Genomic DNA, 23,749 nt, shown 5'->3' on the forward strand with positions numbered 1-23,749 from the left:
CTCTTGATGTAATCCACTGTGAATTTTGAGGTGTGTTTAGGATCATTATACATCTGCTCCCACAGCAACATTTATTAATGAATGTCTTTTCTTTTACCATTTTGTGCAGATCGGACCTCGAGCTGCAGTTTAAGTGCTACCACCATGAAGACCGTCAGATGAACACCAACTGGCCAGCTTCGGTCCAAGTCAGCGTAAATGCCACACCGCTCACGATCGAGAGGGGCGACAATAAGACCTCCCACAAACCCCTGCACTTGAAACATGTATGCCAGCCAGGAAGGAACACGATCCAGATCACAGTTACTGCCTGTTGCTGTGTGAGTACAAATCTCCAATACTAATAAAAAGAGGTTTATAAAAATCCAGATGCGCAAAGTAGTTGCCAGATAATAAAAGTCAGACATAAAAAGATCTACCTGCAAATGAAAAATCTGGTCTTTTCTCTCTCTGGATACACATGTTTAAACTGTAAACTAACACAACTTAAGAGGATGTTTGTAATGGTGACAGTGATGTTTCCTCTTGCAGTCGCACTTGTTTGTTCTGCAGCTGGTCCACAGGCCCTCAGTTCGCTCTGTCCTCCAGGGCTTACTGAAGAAGAGGCTTCTGCCGGCAGAGCACTGCATCACCAAAGGTACAAGAATAAGAACACGGTCACATTTTGCTGATTGTTCGCAGAGCCCTTCCTTACGTACTGTATTTGTCTCATCCTGCCTCCCAGTTAAGAGGAACTTCAGCAGCGTAGCAGTGTCATCGGGGAACGCAGCACTCAACGGAGAGGACGGCGTTGAGCAGACGGCCATTAAGGTTTCCCTCAAATGTCCTATCACCTTTCGGCGAATACAGCTTCCAGCAAGAGGCCACGACTGCAAACATGTTCAGGTGAGCCCTGAAGGGACAAACAAACACGCTGAGAGTCAGGATTTTTTTTTTAAATGTTGTACTGTTCAACAAATGTGACTTTCTTTTCTTCTTGCAGTGTTTTGATTTGGAATCGTATTTACAACTGAACTGTGAGCGGGGGACATGGCGATGTCCTGTATGCAAGTAAGTTTATCAAGCTAAAATACATAACAGTATTTGCCCCATCTATAGTTTTGACTGTAATCCACATGTGTCTCTCTCAGCATTTTAAGCCCTGTCTCCTCTCTTTGCTCAGTAAAACAGCATTGTTAGAGGGACTTGAAGTGGACCAGTACATGTGGGGAATCTTGAACGCCATTCAAAAGTAAGTTGGGAATAGATTTGTACTGTAATGCAAATAATATACTGTATTTTTCTTAATTTCCTTGTATCTTAACCATTTCTTTTGTATTTCACCAGCTCTGAGTTTGAGGAAGTGACTATTGACCCAACATGTAGCTGGCGGCCGGTAGCTATTAAATCTGATATCCACATCAAGGAGGATCCAGATGGACCGCTGGCCAAGAGGTTTAAGACTATGAGCCCCAGCCAAATGATCATGCCCAATGTGATGGAGATGATAGCTCAGCTCGGCCCCGGGCCGTCACCCTACCCATTATTATCTTCTCAGCAAGGGGGCAACAACAGCGAATATGGCAGCCAAGGTAGGATACAATACCTATCTTATATATATATATATATATATATATATATTATTATATATAATATATAATATAATAATATTATAGTATACACAAGTCATGGCACCTCAGTTAACATCTTCTAAAATTAATGGTAGTAGCACTACAAAAGTAATGTAAATAACTAGAAAGTGTACTCATGTATTTTTTTTTTTTTTTATTCTGTTTGTTAGGCAACAGTTACCAGGGGCACGGGAACTTTGACTTTCCTCACGGCACCCCTGGTGGTACATCGATGAATGATTTCATGCATGGTCCCCAGCTGTCTCACCCACCTGACATGCCCAACAGTCTGATGGCCCAAGACAAGCCACTCTCACACAACATGCCTGACTCAGTGAGTTCCCCCAGCATTAAGTTGATCAACTCTACATTTCTGCCTCTCTTTGTCTTTGCAAACAAAAATCTAATTTTCTTTTCACATTTTTCCCTACACGTTTTGCTCACTTGTTTATCTGTTAAACTATTTGTAAGCGTATTGTAAGTGTGCTATAGACATCAGAGTTTACTTCTTTAGTTAGTGTTGGAGCTATTCATTATTTTGTTATATATAATAGTTAATTATTTGATCTATTTAATTACAGTTTTCCTTGAATCATACAGCTACATACCTTTGTTTATCATTAGTATTTTATTTGGGTTAGTTTCAGGGCTTTTGTTTTGAAGGTACCAGGCAGCCTTAGCCACTAGGCGTAGTCTACAAATATAGGTGAACAGATGTGTGGGAGGTAGACCCCAGGGAGGGCTGATGGTTTTTTACCAGGGTTACAGAGCCACAGAGTTACAGCGTCCCAGAGCCTAGAGACGCCATTGATTCTTCTTGTGAAATGTTTGCATGCCGAGAAATTGGATAAATAAACCTCACAGAATGCCTGGACAATGAAAGTTTTAATCTCTGCATAAGATTCCCTCCTTCTGTGCCTCAGTGGCTGTCGTACATTGAGTTTTTAGTTTGTTTTGTTCAATCTGAAGACAATTCGCCACTACAGTTAGCTTAATTTGACAGGTGAGAGCAGAGGATATACACCAAAGAAACAAACTAAGACACCTGCATTCATATATATATATACAGTATATCATTTATTATTAAAAATGAACTACCATGCAGAATGAACAAAGGAATCCCTAACAATGATTTTATCAGTATAAGGAGACGTTTGATAGCAAAGATGTTCCCCGTCTCTCTACAGATACCTCACTCTGCCGGCAATGACCAGTCGCATGGTCCTCTGCAGAGCTTACACGCATCTCCACACCCTGGGAGCCAATCAGGGCCGCAGCTACACCACAGCGGGCCTCCTCAGCCGTCACGACAAGCTCCGCCTCCTCAGCAGCAACAGCAGCCGCACGGCCCCAACAACCATCCCCACGGCGACCTGGCCTTCAACCCCTCCAGCAGTTTGGACAGCCAAGCAGGGTCCGACATGCCTGAGCCATCTATAGACGTGAGTTCCTAACCTACGGCAAAAAAAAGAGAGTCTAAAATAGTTTGTGGTCACTTCAATGCCTAACCAAATTATTCCTCCTTTCTTCCAGCTTCTTCCAGAGCTCGCTAACCCAGATGAGCTGTTGTCGTACTTGGATCCACCCGACCTCCCCAGCAATAGCAACGACGACCTTCTATCGCTCTTTGAAAACAACTGAGGCAATTCAGACACACAAAAACTTTTCTGACTGCCTGCAGTTTCCCTGAGAACCCAGGGCAGTTGCTCAGTACTTGATAAACACAAAGATGCACTCCCTTTCTCTTCTTCCTCTTGTACAGTTTTCATTGGCCAGCACAGATTGACTGAAAGAGGTTAAAACTCCCAAGACACGGCGGGCTACGGAGGGGGTGGGGGGGTTGCTCCGCCCTCCTACCCCAGTGGCGATACTTTTGAACTGTGCAGCTATACTCTGTTGATTTTTTTTTTTTTTTTTTACGCCACACACAAGTGTATGTGTGCACATTAGGAACGTCTTGTAGCATTTTTTATTCATGGTTTGTTTCCTTTTGAGACAAAAAAACAGGATTTCACTGTATAAAACAGAAAAAATAACTGAAAAAAACCTGCGCTATCTGACCAGTGTGTGCTATGTCCATATTGTTATTCCAATCTGAGAGGCCACGGCTTCCTGGTGTCACAGCTCCATTCCCTGACTGGTCTGGTTAGCCGCACTGTTATATCCACCACACATCATTTAAAAGCACAAGAGATTTTTGACAATGCAAAAAAGAATAATCTGTCTTAACGGAAGTAAAAAAAAAAAAAAATCGTAGATCACCGTATGTCTGTCCTTGACAAAAGGTTTTTTTTATTATTATTTTACTCAACATTTTAAAAGTGTTTTTGGGAATGATTGGCTTACATTTAGTCTACAATTGTGATACGTACATATTTTTGTCAAAAAGAAATATCCCTGTTTTTCAGTCCTTTGAGGGTTGAAAGCTGCAACGGAGAAGACTGTGGCCCCACTAAAGGTTTATATTGCATACCAAGAATAGCAGACCTGTACTTCTACATATGGTATAGTTATCGTCCTCCTTTGCAGGAAAGTGATTTAAATAGAAACGAAAGGTACAATTTAAGAGATTGGGGTTCCTGTAAAGATCCTGCAGCATTTATTGCTTCCTGCTACGACTCTTTCCGTGTCGTCTGCTCTGCATGAGCCCCCTCTGTCGCCCGTGTCAGCATTTTTGCAACGTTGCATCTCTCTCCCTGTTAAATGATGTGCTGTTAAAATAGTCTACAAAGTGCATGTGTGCCAAGCCCTTGTCTAGTGCTGTTCCAAGTGGTAAAAAAAAAAGATAGTGTGGTTTTTCATCAGTTGCTGTTTCCACAGCTCTTTTATTGTTTGTACGTTTGTTTCTGTCAGATTTAGTATTCTATATTTAACACTAACATTGAAGGGATAATGCTGATATCAGCAATACATTTATCATGTATTTGCTGGATATACTGTATTATGTTTGTTTGTTTGCTGGTTTTTGTTGCTGCGTAATTAAACTATCCATACATCTTTTGGGAAACTGCTCAACCTCACCAAAGTTAGAGGGATAAGAATGGAGAGGTTTGTTTTGCTTGGTCCTGTGTAAGACTGCGATTGTGTGAATGTGGGACTGTGTGTTTCTATTTGTACGATGGGAGAAAATATTGATTTCAAAGATATAGGGGAGGACAAATACAGTTTATCCATCACTGCTGTTCAAGAAGTGGTTTTTAAAGCAGTATTGGTGCAGACCTTTTTTCCACATTTGTTTTCAATTTCACTTTTTGAGAAGAGTGCTGTCCAGTATGCAAATGTATTATTTTTTAAGAAATGCTATTGTACTGTAAATATCATTGTGAATATTTTTGTATCATCTTGATAATGTTTGTCCTTTGATCATTAGTCATCCGACCTAACAGCCTATGCTCCAAGACTCCCACCTAACCACTGACTTTGTTTGTAACCAGCATATGACAGCTGTCTCGCCTCCTTGTTGTGGGGAAGCCAGTCCAAATGTCTCATAAGCTATTTTCTGCAGGTCGCCGTGCTTTCTAGTCACTTTCCTCCCAGTGCATTCTGCCTCACACCTGTCGTTAATTGACAGGTGCCCACTTTTTTATGTGCCCCCACCCCCACCCCCTTTTCCTGCATCAGCTCCAGGTGATTGTGTTGCATCGTTTCAGTTTCCAGGTTTCAAACTCAGTTGGACGCAATATTTTCTTTCACGCTCAGCAGTACTTGATTGAAAATGTTGTCTATTCACGAATTTACATTGACATTTTATCAGTGATACTGAACAGTAATGGTTTATAAAAAGATGTGGTATCGGCTGGCTTTCAGTGTAATTAGTGAGCTATGTGAATATCATAATTGTTGCTAATTGTCAATACACAGTGGTATTTTAAAGATATATCACATCCATATTTTAAAGAAATCCATGATATTGTTTATATTTTTGTTATAGAAAATGTTGCTTTTTTAAAAGCACGAGACCATATACATTTTTATCCCCTTTTTGTTTTTGGTAAATTATTTTGTACTGGTTTTCTTATTAATCTGTAAGGCTAGAAATCCAATTTCCTTCAACTGTAGCATTGTGCTGATTTAACCACCCTGGTTTTATGTAAACATTATTTTAAACGTCATTTAAGAAGTATTTGTTCCAGTTCAGCACACTGACATGTTGTTTCATATTTATGTCACAAAGAGACATCAAATCAAACTAATCCTCTTTCAACAATACACCGCCACATTTTCATTTTTTTTTACAATCTGAATTGAAACTTTTGATCAATCCCTTGGAAGTCTTCGTCATTTGATGTTTTCTTCGTCACTTTCAAGTGAGTCAATTTAGTGTATGAGCACTCCAAATCTGTAGTTGAACAATCACAATAAATGGCCATTTTTCTGGAGGAAGTTGTTTTAAAAAATAAGGAAAATAAATAAAATATACAGAGAGAAAGGGCACGTTTATAATTCTGGCCTGGAAAGGATGCTAAGGGAAAGGCTAGATCAAACGTCCCAAGGATGCCTGTATATATGTAAATGAATATAGAGACATGTGAACAGAAATGTATTCATTTTCCCTGGGAATGTGCATTGTTTCTTCAGAATAATAAAAAGCTTGCAACCCCTCTACTGGACGTGGCTGAATATGGAAAATTAAACTTGTTAGTTAGTGTCTGTGAGTATCTCTCAGCATTTTGTTCCCCCTCTGTAATATATTTTCACCTATTTTGTTAGGGGAACTGGGACAACTATGTTTTACATGTAATATTTAGCCTAAGTGTTCTAGTCTGTCATCTGCGTTCTCTGAGGTGCGAAAGCAAAAAGCAAAAAAAAAAAAAATCAGAATAAAAAGGTTACAAAGAAAATCGTTCGCAGGGATGGGAGGGACAGGTCCAGAAGATTGTAACCAAATCCATAGTTTGTACAATTTTTTGATATCATGAGCAGTTGGAAAAATGATACAATCTAAGGTGATTCATGCAATGTGGCCATTGTCTCTATTGTGTACATTGTATGTACAATCATTTCATATTCTAAACTGGTCAGAAAATAAAGGAACTAATTGTGATTTTTAGTCTTGCAGAACTGTATGTAGTTAGATGATGTGACAACCTAATATTTATCTAATAAATATGTATTCAGATGATCCCTGTATGTCACTGTGGTCTTGTCTTTTGTACACTCGCATCATAGTATGACGATTACACCTGCCTTCCTCTTACATGCTGCTTGTCCTAGCAGAATGTATAAATTAGGGATCTCGCATTTTGAAAAGGACATAGCTTAAGGCCAGCTTGCCCTTATGTGGAAACATAGACCGTAATATAGAGTCTATGTGTGGAAATGAAATGATCCCACATAAATCAACACAACAGAATAAAGGAGATGGTTTGCAAACCTGCTCAAATCAAGATTGAGGATTTGAGCAGCTATGGGACTTATAACGATATTGTTAATACTGATGCATTGATGTCTGAGCAGAAGGTTACTGTACTGGAGCTAAAGTATAACTACTTTATTACGGGCTAAAGTTATGAACGTTCCCAATCCAGAGGTATATCATTTGAAACAAAAAACTCAATTTGCTCTCATGAAAATATTTTTATTTTTATTTTATTAAATGCATTCTTGTACATGTTTATGTTTTTGCTTCATGCTATAGTTCTATATTGATGAAATCTCTAAAGCAATCCACTTGGTACGTATGCTTTTATAAAATTTAGTCTCGCGAGATTTAACCGTCGCCGCTCTGTGAAGATGTACATCCGGTTGTGTAAGAAGAACTTCCTCCTCGTCTGTCTCCTATGTAAGCGTGACACTTGCTCATTCACGACCCGAGCGAACTAACTGAATAGCATTAGCTTTGAAAATGTTAATTGTATCAAACAGGATAAAGTTATGCTCTCTAGCGTTTACCGCCGCGCGCATGTACAGCAGCGGCCCTACAGTTGTCAACAAAAACCCCACAGTTTACTTTGACATTGCTGCAGACAACCAGCCTCTCGGCAGGGTAACCTTTGAGGTGAGGCGACTCAGACATCTAAACGGCTTTTCATTTCACTTTTTTTAATGTTTGCTTTTGAATGAATACGAAAACAACAGCAGCTAAACACCTAAAATCCGCAGCGTCTGTTCAGTAAGGTTCACTGACATTCTTTGAGTCTCAAGTTTTCCAGAGAAACAGTTCACATTTGACCCAGAGGGCATTTGTCTTTTGCAGCTCAACGCTGACGTTGTGCCAAAAACCGCAGGTAAGAACAAGTAGTTTTGCTTGACTATTCCATGTTATTCAATCTTAGAGGTGATTATTGTATTTTCTACTCCACTGTATTTGTCTGACAGCTTTAGTTACCTTTTTAGATTACTAGTAACCTTCCTGTCCAGTGATACAAATGATAAACTGAAGGATGTGTGGATGGCTGGAGGGTCTGTGTTTGACTGGGTTTGTGTGGACCCCAGGATAAATAGCCGATGTTTATTTTAGTGCTAAAGGGGATCCAAATAAAGTAAGAAAGCTGGAAAATGCTAACTGAAAACAGGGCTTTTTTTTCTGAGCTCATGAAAAGTTGACTTTTAGAAATAAGCGGTTCTCACAGGACAGAGACGCTGGAAACGCATGACCTTAAAGTATATGATGCATTGCTTTAGATTAAACTATTCAACAGTATATAAAGGAATTTCAGCAAAACATAAACTTCTAGAGCAGTAAAATCCAACATGCGCATTAATGCACCATTAACTTTAATCCCAAAAGTATCATGAATGATTGTAACTTAAGTAACAGATCATTTCTTTTATTAAAAATTTGATATGATGATTCCAAAACATGATTTTCTACAAAACTCCTGTGCTATGGACACATTTTGGTCAATCCAAAAGGTCAGTAACCCATCCTTTAAAAAAGCTACAAGAAATAAATATTAGCCAAGGATAGATGGATTTATTATTTTCGAATAAGAGGGAGTCAGTTATACATTCAAGTTATTTTTGCTGGGATCCACTTGTGTTCCTGCAGAATACTTTGGGAAACCACACACCTGTGTGTAATGTCAGAGAAAGAATTTTGAGACAAATCTTTCTCTTAGAGAACTTCAGAGCGCTGTGCACGGGGGAGCAAGGCTTTGGTTACAAGGGATCAACTTTCCACAGGGTGATCCCTCAGTTCATGTGCCAGGTAAGCCTTTTTTCTTTTGTGTCCCTTTTGTTGTCCAGCTTCACGGCTCTTGCAGTCAGTGCAATGACAGTGACATTTTTTTCAGGGTGGAGATTTCACTAACCACAATGGAACTGGAGGGAAGTCTATCTATGGAAGGACGTTTCCTGATGAGAACTTTAAGCTGAAGCACACTGGATCTGGTAATCATCTCATTCTATTTGAGATATATATATATATATATACAGTACATATACAAAGATGTATATGTATATACAAACGGTGTTTTGTATATACAAACGAAATGCAAACCGTGTTGAATATACAAATGGAACAGAGCTGCACAAACAGCAGCATTGAAGGTTAAGGAGCCCGGCTGAAAAAGGATTTTTAAGGCTGATTCTGATACAAATATTTGGTTATTTATAAATCCGATATACTGTGTGTGTATGTATGTATGTATGTATGTTTGTGTGTGTGTATGTATATGTGTATATATATATATATATATATATATGTGTGTGTATATATATATTTGCACCCTATTTGCCTACGTTTTGGTGTCTACGGTACTGATGGGAACAACAATCTTTGAAATTGGTCCAGTATTATGTAAGAAAGCTACAGTTAATTGGGCCATTAACCAGTTTGTATTTACCTTCACAAAAGTGCTTGTTTTGCCGCTGACAGGCTCAGATTAATATGTTAAGTGTCTGACAACATTATGGAAAGGATCCCTTCAAATCTAGACCTTTAAAACCTCTTTGAGACCCTTTTTGTTTAACCAGAAACAGCTCTGAAGTTGCTAGCGCTAAACCTACCTGACTCAATTTATATATTAAAAAAAAATCATTACTTTGAGTGTATAGAGCCAACATATTTTCACATGTAAATCAGTAAACCAAGTGTTTATTTCAACCAAAATTAGAGTTGTCATGTTCGTACACAAAACGGCTTTACATAATTTAATTTTGTTTTTGTCTGTCGACTTTGAATTAATTGTATTTTAGGATGCTAAAACTACATGGATTCTGGTCGGCTTAGCAAACACAATTTTGCGGATGTTTTTATGTTTAAAAAAAGGATCTTACTCTTGAAAATAAAAGTTAACCTTCCTAGAAGTCCTTTCCATAATGTTGTTAGACACTGAGAATATTAATCTGAGCCTGTCCGTGGCAAAACAAGCACTTTTCTGAAGTTAAATACAAGCTTTCCAATTGCCCCATAACTTACCTTGTAGCCTATTTTGCTGCTGTCAACTCCAGCGATCTTGCCTAATACTGGACCAATTTTGAAGAATGTTGTTCCCATCAGTCACTTAGACATAAAAACATAGGAAAAAAGGGTCCAGATTGAAAAAAATTGTAGTTATCCTTTAAGACAGTTGACTTAATCAGTGTAGAGTATAACAAGATATAACAGCATGTTATACAGCATACACAGCACAGTGCAAACGCATTAAATGTCCCACTTGAGAAGCTGCAGTACTTGTGGCAGACGGATAAGATAGTGTGTTACTCTATAGAAATACATTGAAAACCAGGCTGATAAATATATTAGAATAAATATATTAGAATCAAATCAAACACACAGGAAGAACAGATAAAATATGAAACGTGTTGACGTAATTGTTTAGAATGACGTAAAAGTCATTGCTACTGTGGCTACCACAATATCCCTGAGCAACAAAATATTATTTACTGTAAAATAAACATGATGCATACTGCTGTGCATTGCAACAAGATGCATGTCATTACTCATTTACACCATCAGATGGCAGCATTATGCAAATAGTGTTTAAGTAATCTGTTATAAATTAATTTAGTGAAGTTTTAGATAATGATGAAATAGTCCTTTTTTCTCTGCAGACATTTTGACTTGTCACAGAAGGTGTTACTGATAATATTACTAATAACATTACAAATGGCTAATATATAAGTTATATTTACTATCAAAGAGTCCCAGGGACCGGGGGCGATGAGCCAACATTCACTATACCAGGACCCTGAAACTGAAGCAGCTTAACGGAATTCAGCCATCATTCATTGCATTGTTTACGCCTGTGCTTTTTTTGCTGTGACATGTCAAAATGTCTTCTGTGGCCATTAGATTCAAATTTACGTATATATACTGTATGCTAGTGGTCCATGAATCATATTGATTTGTTGTTTCTTAACTGTGATTCAACACATTGTGAAATCAGTTCACTCAGTGCGCTTTGTAGATCACGTGACGGTAAACTCTGCAGATTATTTTTGTTACTTTAAACTAAATGCATGACATGCTTTGAAACAACTTTTTAATTGCTGCATTGTAGGTATCTTGTCTATGGCCAACGCTGGACCCAACACCAACGGGTCCCAGTTCTTCATCTGCACCAGTAAAACCGAATGGTATGTGCTGACAAACAACACTCCAAGGGTTGATGCTACTGTAGTTATTCTATTTAATTTCACCGTTATTTGCCTGTCTGTAAAAGTGTGCAATGAGCAAAACTGAACAAATACAGAAACATCAATACTTAACCCCAAACTATACAGAAATACAATGGGAGAATGTTTCTGCTTTATTCAGTGTCAGTTACACCAAAATTTAAGCTCCCATCCTCAGGGGTCTAACTCAGATGTAAAAGTATTTGTAGATTTTACTTTTTAAAGTACAGATCTTGAGAAATGTGTGTTTCTGGCCATTTTAAAACACTGTCTGTGGGATGCAAGATTGATATCTCAATATTAGTCAGGGTTTCATTCTCCAATATCTATATCACAATTATCAGCTATAGCTAGTGTGGGCAAAATGATGGAAAGCAATCTAAATGATACAATTTTCCATGGCTACTGTACATCATTTGTTAGGCTGGTTAAATGCCATTTTAGGTGTTTTGTAGAAAAGTAACATCACAATATTTCAATGAAAAAGGGGCTAAAAATGGAAACTATTCAAGTCTACAGCCATGATGCTAGCGACAACCAAGACACTTGCTAGCGACATCCATGCTAGCGGCTTACTTTGTCATTTTGGTGCTTTAAACTAAATGCTAACGTCAGCATTCTTACAATGGCAATGCACACATGCTGATGTGTGGCAGTTATAATGTTTAACATGTTGACTATCTAAAGGCTGTTTAATGCTTCTGCGTCAAATAGCCGTAAGGTAGAGATACTAATTTCTTAAATAAGTTATTGACAAAAATAGGGCTGGTGTTTTGCAAATGTGTGTTTCTGGCCATTTTAAACTTGAAATGACAATATAATTATGGAAATACAAAAAGAAAAGAAAAAAACACGATAAACAAGACATGACTAACCACAAAGCCTATATTCTGAGTGAAGTTTGGACACTGCACACTTTAAAACATTTAGTACAATGTGAGTTTGGTGAGTCACACACAACATGGACAAAAAGAGCAGCTACTCCGGGACAGTTTGTTTTAGATTGAGTATTTGTTCCTTCCCAGGATCCTAACTTGAAAACACTCCAATTCACCGCCACAATCTTTATAGTCCGGATATGAGCAAGTAATTGTGGTGTGTCAGAGGCTCCTCTCCCACCTCAGCTATATACAAAAAGTGTCTTAAAGGTTTTGTAAAATCGTAACGTCCCTCAGATTCTCTTCAGTTAAACAGGTTTGGTATACCATCCAATCCGAAATCCAAGCCTTTGGAAGGCTTTTATTTCAGCTTTTTAAGATATGTATAAAGAAAGGTCCAGTTATTGTTAAAATGCTGTTTTAGATGTTTTTTTCCTCACACTGCTGGGAATAAAAATGTTGGTTGAAGATGTGAATTCTTCTAATATTTGCACATGATAGCAAAAAAAGATTTGTGACACTTTGATTGATGGCCTAAAATAGCGGAATCAATGCTGAAGTAGTGGCATCACCCAGCAGAAGGCCATGAGTCAAACCCTGCTGGGTGCATCATGGATTGTCTCACAGTCTGGGGCAGTAATAATAAACCTCTTCCTTCATTTAGGCTGGACGACAAGCATGTTGTCTTTGGCAGCGTAAAGGACGGAATGGACGTGGTCAAGAGAGTGGAGTCGTATGGTTCACGGTCTGGGCGAACCTCCAAGAAGATCACTATCGCAGACTGTGGAGAGCTTGAGTAGACTCTGAGCAGTGGACACAGTCGTAGTCTCATCTCGTGCTGTCATTTCAATGTGAAGGTCCGAGTGAAAGAGGCTCTTTCTTCAGTCTCGGCACAGAGTTCTACCTCTCTTTGCTGGCAATAGATATTAACACTTCAATTCTGTGTTAGTCTTTCTCCCGGTAGCATCTAACACACTTAACTGTGTCAAATGTGAACTTGTAATATAGAACACAAAGTACGGCTTCTTTGTACTTAAAGATAATAATACGTGAATATTCAGGGAAACTGGTTTGTGAAAGAGGTTGTAATTTGCTAAAAATAAACATTTTTTTTCAAAATATGTGAGCCTGTTCTTGCCATTTTTTAATATATTGCATGTCAAATTATCACAAAAATGCTTTGAACTTGCAAAGATTTTCTTTTTTTTGCACTCATACAACTGAAGCTGTTTGAGTTAAAGGTTTGTCCATTTATGGGGGAAGGTGAATGTGTTATTGACAGCTGAGGAATGACATCAGCGTCATTCTTCCCACCTCCTTCTGTTTTCCTCATCAGCCGCAGCTGACTAATGGTCTTATTCCGCTAAGTATTTATTCTGTTGACATCGGCCCAGACAAATTAAGGTTTACTGATGCATCTGACATGGTAGACCTTCATGTTTCTTTTGGGAAATGTTTTTTTGGGGTGTGGGGGATGGGTCAGCTTGGATTCTCTGCATGGGATTTTGTGTTACTGCGTACTGAAGGATCTGCCAGCAGTGGTATATTAGAGGGTGATGAAGCTATAAGTAAATTTTACCAGATGCTTAAATTACTAAGAAAGCTGGAGATAGAAATGTGTAACTTCCTAAAAACGGTGATCTTAATGGTACGAGAGACAAACCCAGTTTTAAAGAATACCATAGAAACCGTGTTTAAATACATTTTAATACAAAAACATTTTAGGGAGATAAATCTCATAGGTCACTTAAACTAAGGCACATTAAATAGTGTTTCACACATTTGTATTTCTGTTCCATGTTCATTTATCATCACAATTTCATTGAAATACAAAAAGGCCTCGAAATCAACATGCACACCTTCCGCTTAATCCTTCATGATCTTTGGTACGTTCAGCTTTTAACTGCTTTGTTGTCTCATGTTACATTATGAGACATCACAACCTCTGACCCATAAAAAAACACTTTGAGTCTTTCTTAGCACTGGGTGCCAAAATATAACCGCTGTAATTTATTCTATTTTTCAGAAAACAATGTTTCTATCATATTGCATTGCTTTTAGGAAGGACAGCGTTCCTAAAAGGTGTCTTCAGAAATACAGGCACATACTTAAGAATAAATGTTAGTTGGCTAATATAGTCCTTCACAAAGTGTAATAATAAAAAAAACGGTAATAGCTTACAAAATATATTCAAAAAGTATGTACCCTCCAGTACTGGTAATACAGATAATAATGCAGATACACATTAATAGTGCATATCCTTCTTAGTAAAGACTTGTTGCATATTTTATACAGAAAACATTTCATTTAAGTTATTTCTGGAATATACAAACATGTAAAGGAGAATCTTTATCTGGAAACTTCACTTTAGTCCCAACATGTTGGACATGAGCGAAGACAGACACAGAGCAAAGTTTCTTAATTCACAGTTGGTGAGATTCATAGTTAAGAATATTCACATAATGATAACTAAGTAAGTTACAAGAACCCAGCAAATGCAAAATACTCGTCTCCACTGAAAGAGACTGGAGAAAAACGAGAGTCACAGTGTCACAGAGAATATGTCATGACAATGAACCGTTAGATGCAGTACAGTACAATAAAGTTAATCACGTCGTTTTAGTCATTCAAATACTTTGATAAAACTTTGGAGGGGTACGTGAGGCGAGTAGAGTGTGTTATTGCACGCGGCGGCAGTAGTAGCCGAGGACTTTGCATTTTTCACACAGGTGTTGTGGATGCTCTTTGCTCTGGTCTGATACATCTAACCCGTCTGGTTTCTCCAGAGGTCTCTGGAACAAAGAAACAGGCAATTACTCATCACCGACAGAGCTGGTAAGGTTTAAGCCCTCAGTGTTGTAATGACCTGTGGAGGAGGTTACACTCTACAGTTACACACAAATTATACATGTTTTATTTGGTTTTACTCTATATTCAAAACGTCCCTATTTCATAGTACATAACATCAAACTTCAATAAAATAATAGCCTTTTTGTGTTTTTAACCCTAACCTGAGTTATATTCTTGGTGGCGTGGAGAATTCTTTAAAACTGTTTAGTGCATCGTGTTCGACCAATGTAATATTTTTCAAAAAAATCTATTGCTCGGGGGAGTTTGGACTCATGTCATTAATTCATGGCTACGGCTGTGGTCACAGACTATGCAACAACACAAAATCCTAAAATATGCGTTCAAGCTAAATTTAAATACAAGTTTATGCATTTTTGCAAATGCTAACATTTTGCCTGCAACAGTATTTGGGGTGTACGATTCAGAAAATGTCATGATTCGATTCCAATTTTTAGACTCACGATTCGATTCAATATTGATTTTCGTAAATGTAGTTACTTTTTCCATGTATCTATGTGTATATATACATACATGGAAAAAGTAACTACATTGGTTACTTCACACTTTTTGTTAAGTACATAATTCCACATGTGTTCATAGTTTTGATGCCTTCAGTGAGAATCTAATCTAATCTATCAAACTTTTGACCTGTACTGTGTATATATATTATTCATGTGGATTTGTTTGTTATTTTATCATCCTGTTATGATGTATGTTGTGTGTGATGTCTGCAAGCTACTGGGACTTTGAATTTCCCCTTGGGGATCAAAAAAGTATGTATCTATCTATATAGCATGTTAAAAAAATATATCAATTAATATGAATCAATTTGGAATCAGTAGAGCTTGAATCGCAATTCAAATATGAATTGATTTTTTTGCACAACCCTAAACAGTATAAAGTTCAATTACACAGGATTTGATTTCCAGTTAAACTGGTTAGTTTAGGACCAAGAGAAAACCTAAAGCAGCTCTTGGCCTCAAAGGTCAAACTAAAAGGAAATATACCGTAACAACCCACAGTCAGTATACATTGGGTTTCTGCCATTTGTGCAGTGAAGCATTTGCCTTTACATTTTCTGATTCCTTCTGTTTACAGTTCTTGTGTACTTTTACCTGCTTATGAGGGTAAACGTTGATGTGGCACTTGATACATTCTTGTCCCATGTTGGCCCAGGAGTTCCCGCTCATCCACTTCCTCTTGCATTTAGGGCATTTATATTCACCGAAACACCTCTTCTTTCCCTGATATGGGGTCAGGCCTTCACCTTTGGGCCGAGCCTGAACAGAAATATACAGCAGACAACAAACATTACCGACCTTGTGTGCAACCTACTTGAAGCTTTACTAAATTACTTAGTAATTCCAAATTAGACATTTCTCACGTGTAAATGTCGACAGATTTGCAAATGTTTTGGCTTTTGACTCTTGCCACCTTTAACTGGAGGAGACTGACTGACCTATTTGGTTTCTTTGGACGGCGGCCAATTCAGAGCTCTGTGTGGTTAGAACGGGAAGTGATAGCAGCCCTGTTGGTGGTTAAGAGAGGCAAGTTTATGGAGTATTTTTGTCTTGGGAAATGAGATGATTATTTGTGGCTTCTGTCAATGCAAGTTAAAGAGCTCATTTGCTTTGATGCTTGATTACTGCGGCCCTGGAACGGTGAGCCTTGCATTTTAATGGAACCTAAATTATCTAAACTATAGACGGACAGTGTAGAAATGTAGAAGGTGTAGGAAAGTTTAAATTGTTTACAGGAAGTTGGGATATATTGTAATGTTTAAGTGTAATGTATTCGTTGGACAGGAATGAAGGAGTCTCAGCTTTCCCATTAGAAATGAACTCCGTCTCTCCAGCTGTGTTCCCGAGGGACCGTAAAGGAGGCCCCAGCCTGTGGGGGGACCAATGGGAGAGGCCCTCCCTGCTATAGGACAAATACCTTAGCCTCTCAGTCATCCCTCCCAGCTGGCTCCGACCCACCAATCAGGACACAAAAGATCTTAGCGGGGAGGAAATAAAACCCAGATGAACTCTGCACTTGTATAACATGACAAAATCTTAAACCCATCACAACAAAATCATTTCGACAAGACTGGTTTAAATTAAAAGCACCTTGGCTGAAAAGTAGGCCAAGTCAAAATTAAGACTCTGCACCACCAGAGGAGCCAAAGTTCAAATCTTGTTTTGATTTCACAGCATGAACATATCTCTGGTTCAAAACTTCTTGAAGATAATTTTATTCATTTCCAGGACTACATGTGTTTAACAAAATATGTTTCAGGTTCAACAGTCAAGTCCCTGACTGTGAAGGCCACTGTGAAGCATTTTGATTCCTGAGTTTTCATCATTCAGCCACCATGAGGCACTGTGGGAGGTCACTTTTGATGGCGACCCTCTTTCCTAAGCGCCTAAAGGGAAAGCAGACGAAGCATCATCTTCCTGAGGGAGGAAACAGCTTTCATTCTGCAGAACAAGCAAAACAAACTCTACCTAAAGTCTGGAGCCCACAGGGCAGAAAAGGGCATGGCACAGACCGGAGTTTCCACCGGTTCCATCAAAGATGAGACACTGACAACCGGCAAATGAAAATCAAACTCATGACCAAACAGTGACTGGAGGCTCTTATGGGAAGCAGGAAAGTTTAAGCCTTCTGCACTCATGACGTATGAAGTATTCACACAGGAATATTTTTCATTGTCTGCCTTGAAGATGCATTTTTGGATAGTTCAATAGTTTTTAAATAAATATTTTTGAACTAAAACACTGTCTGTGGGATGCGCAATATAGCCAAGATTGATATCTCAATATTAGTCAGGGTTTCATTTTCCAATATCTATATCACAATTATCAGCTATAGCTAGTGTGGGCAAAATGATGGAAAGCAATCTAAATGATACAATTTTCCATGGCTACTGTACATCATTTGTTAGGCTGGTTAAATGCCATTTTAGGTGTTTTGTAGAAAAGTAACATCACAATATTTCAATGAAAAAGGGGCTAAAAATGGAAACTATTCAAGTCTACAGCCATGATGCTAGCGACAACCAAGACACTTGCTAGCGACATCCATGCTAGCGGCTTACTTTGTCATATTGGTGCTTTAAACTAAATGCTAACGTCAGCATTCTTACAATGGCAATGCACACATGCTGATGTGTGGCAGTTATAATGTTTAACATGTTTACTATCTAAAGGCTGTTTAATGCTTCTGCGTCAAATAACCGTAAGGTAGAGATACTAATTTCTTAAATAAGTTATTGACAAAAATAGGGCTGGTGTTTTGCAAATGCCAGGGCGGTTTTTTGATCCCAGTCCGTTACTGCGCGCTACAAACTACATGTAAAGTCAAGAAATCTCCAAAGTCATTAGGCTTCATCTTCTGGGGACAATGAGTGTCTGTTCCAAAGTAAATGTTAATCCATCCAATAGTTTTTAAAGTTGTTTTAGTATGGACCAAAGTGCTGGATAAACTCAGCGACTAACATTGCCATCCCTGAAGCCACACCAGTAGTATGGTTTAAACACAAACAAATTATGTTTTGGGTTGTTTTTTGGCCACCTTTTTTTTTTTTTAAAGTAAAGAATTTCCATTTTCTCCCAAAACAGATTCTTCATATTTGATGGAAGATCTTTGCAGCCTGAGACCATGTGTGAGAAACCGCTTTGTTTTAAGATAAATAGATTAAATGAATTTATGATTTGCATTAACAACTCATCCCATCCAAAAGCCATAACTCCCCAGGGTATGCAGAGCAATGTAAAGCCAGATTCTGAGGGCTGCAGCAGATAAGCTTGGCCTGGATCCTTGCAGCCTGGTGAGAGAGGCCCAGGAGGTTGGCTGCCTCCCTCTGCCATCATCTGGAAACCATCAGGATAAACAATGGACAACTCCAAATCCTCACCCCCTCCACCCCCTCCTCCTCTCTCTCTCTCCCTCATTCACTCTCTCCCCCACTTCCATAACCCCATGAGACATTCATCCTGGAGAACACAGCAACACCAAGCCTATTGGATACCATGTGGTCAATTACTCCACACTAACAAACCCACAGTGCTCTCTCTCCCTCGCTGGGTTTAATTTGTATCAGACCCCCACGGCATCAGGGAGAAGCCCAGCTGTTACCAAAGCAAAACAACACATTACTGGCCGGACTGAAATCCACGGCAATAGGACTCCTATATTTTAAAGACTCCTGTGTTGTCTTGAGTTATACTCTTCATTATCTTATGAAATCAATGGAGGGTTTAAAGCAACAAACAAATTATTTTCAATTTTCCTTAACGAGAAAGAGTGAGAGAGAGAGAGAGAGAGAAAGAAAGAGAGAGAGAGAGAGATTTTTATGAAAGACAAACTTTACTGCAGACAGACAGGTCAAACAATTAGTTGAGTAATTGTTAACAATAATCAATGAATTGCTTGTTATTGATTTATCTCCAGATTTTCAATCTTGCATCAATCCCTTTGTTGAGAGCATGCAGCCAAACTAGCGAAATGATTTCCTCGCACGCACGCACGCACGCACGCACGCACGCACGCACGCACGCACGCACGCACGCACACACACACACACACACACACACACACACACACACACACACACACACACACACACACACACACACACACACACACACACACACACACACACATTATTCTTCTCAGCATCTATATTAACACACAGTGCTGTTTTTATAGAAGGAGGATTATTGACCAAAGCACACTCTGCTCCATCCAGAGTCTGACTGAGCGCCAGTCCTTGCAGTGGGCATGTTGATGACAAACACAGCTGTAAAGTGGCGTTATGTTTCACAAATGGTGACTGACAGGGGCAGGTGGGCTGGCAGACAAACAAGAAATGCGACAGCACAATACTCCCAACATCTGTTTCAGGAAGCGAAAATCTTACAACTGTAGGTTGCCACTGAGTTTAATTTCATTGTCATTTTCAGTAGTTGGTGCAGTTACAGTCAGTGTTGCACCGTGAGAATGAAACATTTTAACGGCTATCAATTGGGAAAACAAGAACACAGAATAATTTATTTTGAAATGGCAGTCAAAATGTCTGATAGGTGCACTGTAGGCATAACAGCATTTCACAGCTTCTGTTAATGAGGGAATTTCTACCTGCATAGCTACTACTCAACCAAATACAGACTACCTGCTAGCAAATAAGTGTGAGAAAAAAATCCATTAAGGAGATAAATCCTTTCCGTCTTTCTGTCATTAATCCTCCCTTATAATACATGAGTAACTTTAACTGTAAGCAGGGATGATCTAAATATTTGATATCAACTCAAATCCCCAAATGTCCTAGAGCCCCTGAACCCCACACTTATGTATGCAAACTGATTATAAAATGTACTTTTTATCATCACAAAATATACTATGGCACCCCCAAATACTATTAGTTAATATTGTTGTTTTAAAATCTAAAATATGTATTCCCACAAATCATGAATGTGCTATACCTCCCCAAAATGTAATGCGTGTAATCACCATATTAAGTAGTAATTTTAACTTATTTTATAACAAACAACAGCATTAGGAGACAGCATAATGCATACTGTAAACAGAAAACAAGTTTAAGAAAAGAAATGTCCATTTTAAATTCTAAAACTCCATGACAACAGAACTGTAACTCCTGTATGAAGATCATTTAATATGATTGAAACCTTCCGAACACTTAAATAGTCCAGGTTAGATTGTTATGTCATCAGCTTTTTCCCAATTCAAATGAAATGTGAAGCTCAGGAATAACTTTATTTTTGAAAGGTTTGACTTGGATTAAATCATAGATATTTTTAATATTGAAAATGGGATCAGTGTTGTGTTTTTGGACAGGACACTACTTCAGGTGGAAGCGATGCAGTTCATTGCCGAATATGTGGAGAATCTCAAGCAACACTGTCTGATTACTGGTCTTTTTGTTTTCACTGCTGATAAACGTCTTATCTGTCTTCAGTATGCTGTCTGTTGCTTTTGGCCGGATCATCTGTTGAGGAGGATGAGAAAGATAGGAAAAACCTTGGTATGTGGGGTAGATAGACTCCCTCTGATAAACAGAGGCTGTAATCTACTCAAAGCCAATGAACATACTGTATAGGAAAAGAATGCTGAGGAGCTCAGTTTTTACATAGTTGCATGTTTTCAAGATACATCCCTTTATGTTATCCTGGATGGCCATTGTGGATTACAGAGGGGGGGGAGGTAATGGAAATGAGGGTGAAATATTATAGAGCTGCTAAAGGATGCTACTAGAATTTTGGTGATTCTTACGTTGAGGTGTTAGATAGTGGTCTTAATAGTACAGGTTTTCCTGATAAAGAATAAAGAAAAGTGTCGGAATTACTGTGTGTAAATACTGTGGAATATTATTTTATGTTAAAGGAAAAGTTTGACATTTTGGTAAATACACTGTCTTGCCAAGAGTAAGTAAGCAGATTGATACCGTTCTCCTATCTCTACGCTATATGTGAAGCTACTGCCATTAGCCAGCTAGCTTAGCTTAACGCAAAGAGTGGAAACTGGGACTCCTAGCTGACTCCTTTTTAAAGTTCAAAAATTTACACTTTTCATTTGGTCTGTTTAATCCGTATGACAATGAAGGGGGGAAAAGCGCTAAGGTAATTTCCTGGTAACAATGTTGAACTTTTCCTTAAATGAAGAGCAACAATATAGAGTTTTGTAAGGATATTAGATAATGGGATGATAAATAAAGTGATTTGACTGTTTCAATCTTCAAAGACCAGATATAAACCAAGATATTCCTTCTGCAAGCCTTGCAATTATCACAAGTTCCTCTTTCCAAAGTAATTATTAAAGCAGACGTTTGCCTTTCATTCAAATCTGATTGAAATGTAACTGTAAAGACATACACCCACTTCCTGTGCTACCCACTGTTTCCAAAAACCCATTCTGGATGCAGACATTTCTGGAAAGCTGATCACTGGCCCTTTAAACGAGCGTCCTGCAGCCGCTGCTCTGCATAGACAGGGACAGAGAGAGACGGAGATGACTGCAGCCAAGCAGAGCTGAGCGAACAATACAGCCTGACTTCCTGACCTTTGGTTCCACGGCCCCTCTGGAGAAACAATGCTCTCCTTATTTAGCCCAGGCTCTTCCCACCATACACCCATGTACTGTCAGCACACTGTCACTAGTGTATTCTCTTTACAGTAACTGGGTTCAGCTACTTAATTGGCAAAGGGTCATTAAAATGTTGTGACCCTGGGTTAAGGGGTAAAAGGTGTTAAACTTGCAACTCATTTGGTCGCTCGGGTGAAAATGGAAACATTTTACATTCACAGTACAGAAGACTTTGAGGTGATTTTCAGATGAAGACATTAAATTCAGAGATTTTTCTGCAACCCAACACATAGTTAGACATCAAACGTGTACCAACAGTAGGTATTTCGGAGCTACAAATGCCTCCGATTCCAGCCAACAACACCAAAAAGCAGTTTGTTCATTAGTTACAGCTTCAGAAGAACGTTCAGCTCAACTCCAACTGAAGAGGCCTTTTGTCATGACAACGGCTGTGATCTTGCGATGGGTCTGAAATATTAGCAACACATGATAAAATCTGACATCATCTTTCTAAAACAGAGAGAAGCGTCTGAGAGCCAGCCAGCAGAAATGATTTCCAGATTTTGCACATTTAAAGGGGCGTGACTGCAAGGAAGAATCGTAAATATCTCAGAGTAATCCTTTGACGTCTTAACCCTCTAGTGAAAAAAGTAACCCAACTCTCCACTACGCTGTCAACAGGATGTTTAACACTCACATGCGGAGCACAGCATGGATAGCATATCTAATACCTCAAATGCACGGGCTCCACGTTAAGTAGCATTATTTTTCATCTCCTAAGGCTTTCACCGATGTACCATGTGTTCCTTTATCAAAGAAAGCAGACTTTTTAGAGTTGACATGGGCCCCATTCCACCCAGAGAGAGGCTGTTAAAGGCCCTGCACACCCACTTCCTGTGTGCTTCTTCCCTCATCTTACTGAGTCGTGACATTCTTTGATTCCTGTCCACTGCAGCTCCATTGCAAATCAGTCAGCTATGGAAGCCTGCAACAAACAGTCCAAAGGAACTCACTGCTGCCAAAATAAGATGTTTTATTCCACTCCATTAAAAAAAATACTTTTAACGTGATTTTATTATTTATTTGAAAGAAACATGTTGTGCAAAAGCTGGTGTTTTAAGGATGCAGCCTACACAATGTCCCTTCTAGTCAGGTTATACATCAATGAGGCTCTAAAGACTGATACTCAAAAATAAGTGTCTGTTTGAAAAGATGTTAGAAATAAACTCTCAGCCATTTTCAAACGTATGTCTGAATCTGACAAAACCGACAGTAAGACTTTCTGCCACATTAGTCCGGCTATGCAAAGATGTGAAAATGTTAAGAGCTAAAAGCTTACTGCAAATTATTTTCTCCACATTCCTCACATTCCTCCACTGTCTGTGTTCACTGCTGAACTGCACCAATCTCCTCTGTGTTGGCGGTGATGAAGGTGACAAGCTCTTAGAGACAAGGCTAGAGGAGAGAGTGATCAAAATGTGGCCAGGACAGATGTGAGCTGATAGAAGGACTCTTCCCACATTTCTGCTCCTTGTTTTTTACTTAAAGAAATATTTTGGGAAGTAAGCTTATTCAATTGCTGGCATATATTTACATGAGACGATTGATCCATGTCTCGTCTGTACAGTAAATACAGGTGTGTAGGCTAGCTGGTGTCAGCAGTGGGGTATCTTAGCTTTAGTCTGGCTATCAACACACCAAGCCAAGCTCAGTAGAATTAAGATTGTGTGTTGGTCTGGAGAGTCTGCTCTGTATTTTCTCTGC

General features: G+C 38.8%; 3 protein-coding genes across 11 annotated transcripts in view; 2 read left to right on the forward strand and 1 right to left on the reverse strand.

The window, feature by feature from the left end:
- Positions 1-6,732, forward strand: part of LOC116671078 (zinc finger MIZ domain-containing protein 1) — a 129,183-nt gene extending 122,451 nt beyond the window's left edge. For all 9 annotated transcript variants that reach the window (XM_032502008.1, XM_032502009.1, XM_032502010.1 and 6 more), the window contains 9 exons: positions 110-320; positions 532-637; positions 725-885; positions 983-1,050; positions 1,163-1,231; positions 1,327-1,571; positions 1,781-1,944; positions 2,798-3,052; positions 3,144-6,732. In XM_032502008.1, coding sequence (XP_032357899.1) covers positions 110-320; positions 532-637; positions 725-885; positions 983-1,050; positions 1,163-1,231; positions 1,327-1,571; positions 1,781-1,944; positions 2,798-3,052; positions 3,144-3,251 — 1,387 coding nt within the window. In that variant the 3' untranslated portion in view covers positions 3,252-6,732. The remainder of the gene's footprint in view (positions 1-109; positions 321-531; positions 638-724; positions 886-982; positions 1,051-1,162; positions 1,232-1,326; positions 1,572-1,780; positions 1,945-2,797; positions 3,053-3,143) is intronic.
- Positions 6,733-7,350: 618 nt separating this feature from the next.
- On the forward strand, positions 7,351-13,143 carry LOC116671625 (peptidyl-prolyl cis-trans isomerase A). Its single transcript, XM_032502968.1, has 6 exons — positions 7,351-7,608; positions 7,807-7,837; positions 8,672-8,760; positions 8,846-8,942; positions 11,057-11,132; positions 12,714-13,143. Exons 1-6 carry the CDS (start codon positions 7,456-7,458, stop codon positions 12,847-12,849), a joined length of 582 nt encoding a protein of 193 aa, XP_032358859.1. The 5' UTR covers positions 7,351-7,455; the 3' UTR covers positions 12,850-13,143.
- An 808-nt stretch (positions 13,144-13,951) lies between these two features.
- The window catches only part of LOC116671622 (zinc finger CCHC domain-containing protein 24), a 12,986-nt gene continuing 3,188 nt past the window's right edge, over positions 13,952-23,749 (reverse strand). Inside the window, exons 3-4 of the mRNA XM_032502965.1 lie at positions 16,015-16,179; positions 13,952-14,841 (exon numbers count right to left, since the gene is read on the reverse strand). Coding sequence (XP_032358856.1) covers positions 14,728-14,841; positions 16,015-16,179 — 279 coding nt within the window. The 3' untranslated portion in view covers positions 13,952-14,727. The remainder of the gene's footprint in view (positions 14,842-16,014; positions 16,180-23,749) is intronic.

Source organism: Etheostoma spectabile, chromosome 21, assembly GCF_008692095.1.
Source record: "Etheostoma spectabile isolate EspeVRDwgs_2016 chromosome 21, UIUC_Espe_1.0, whole genome shotgun sequence".
In the NCBI taxonomy this organism is placed as follows: domain Eukaryota; kingdom Metazoa; phylum Chordata; class Actinopteri; order Perciformes; family Percidae; genus Etheostoma; species Etheostoma spectabile.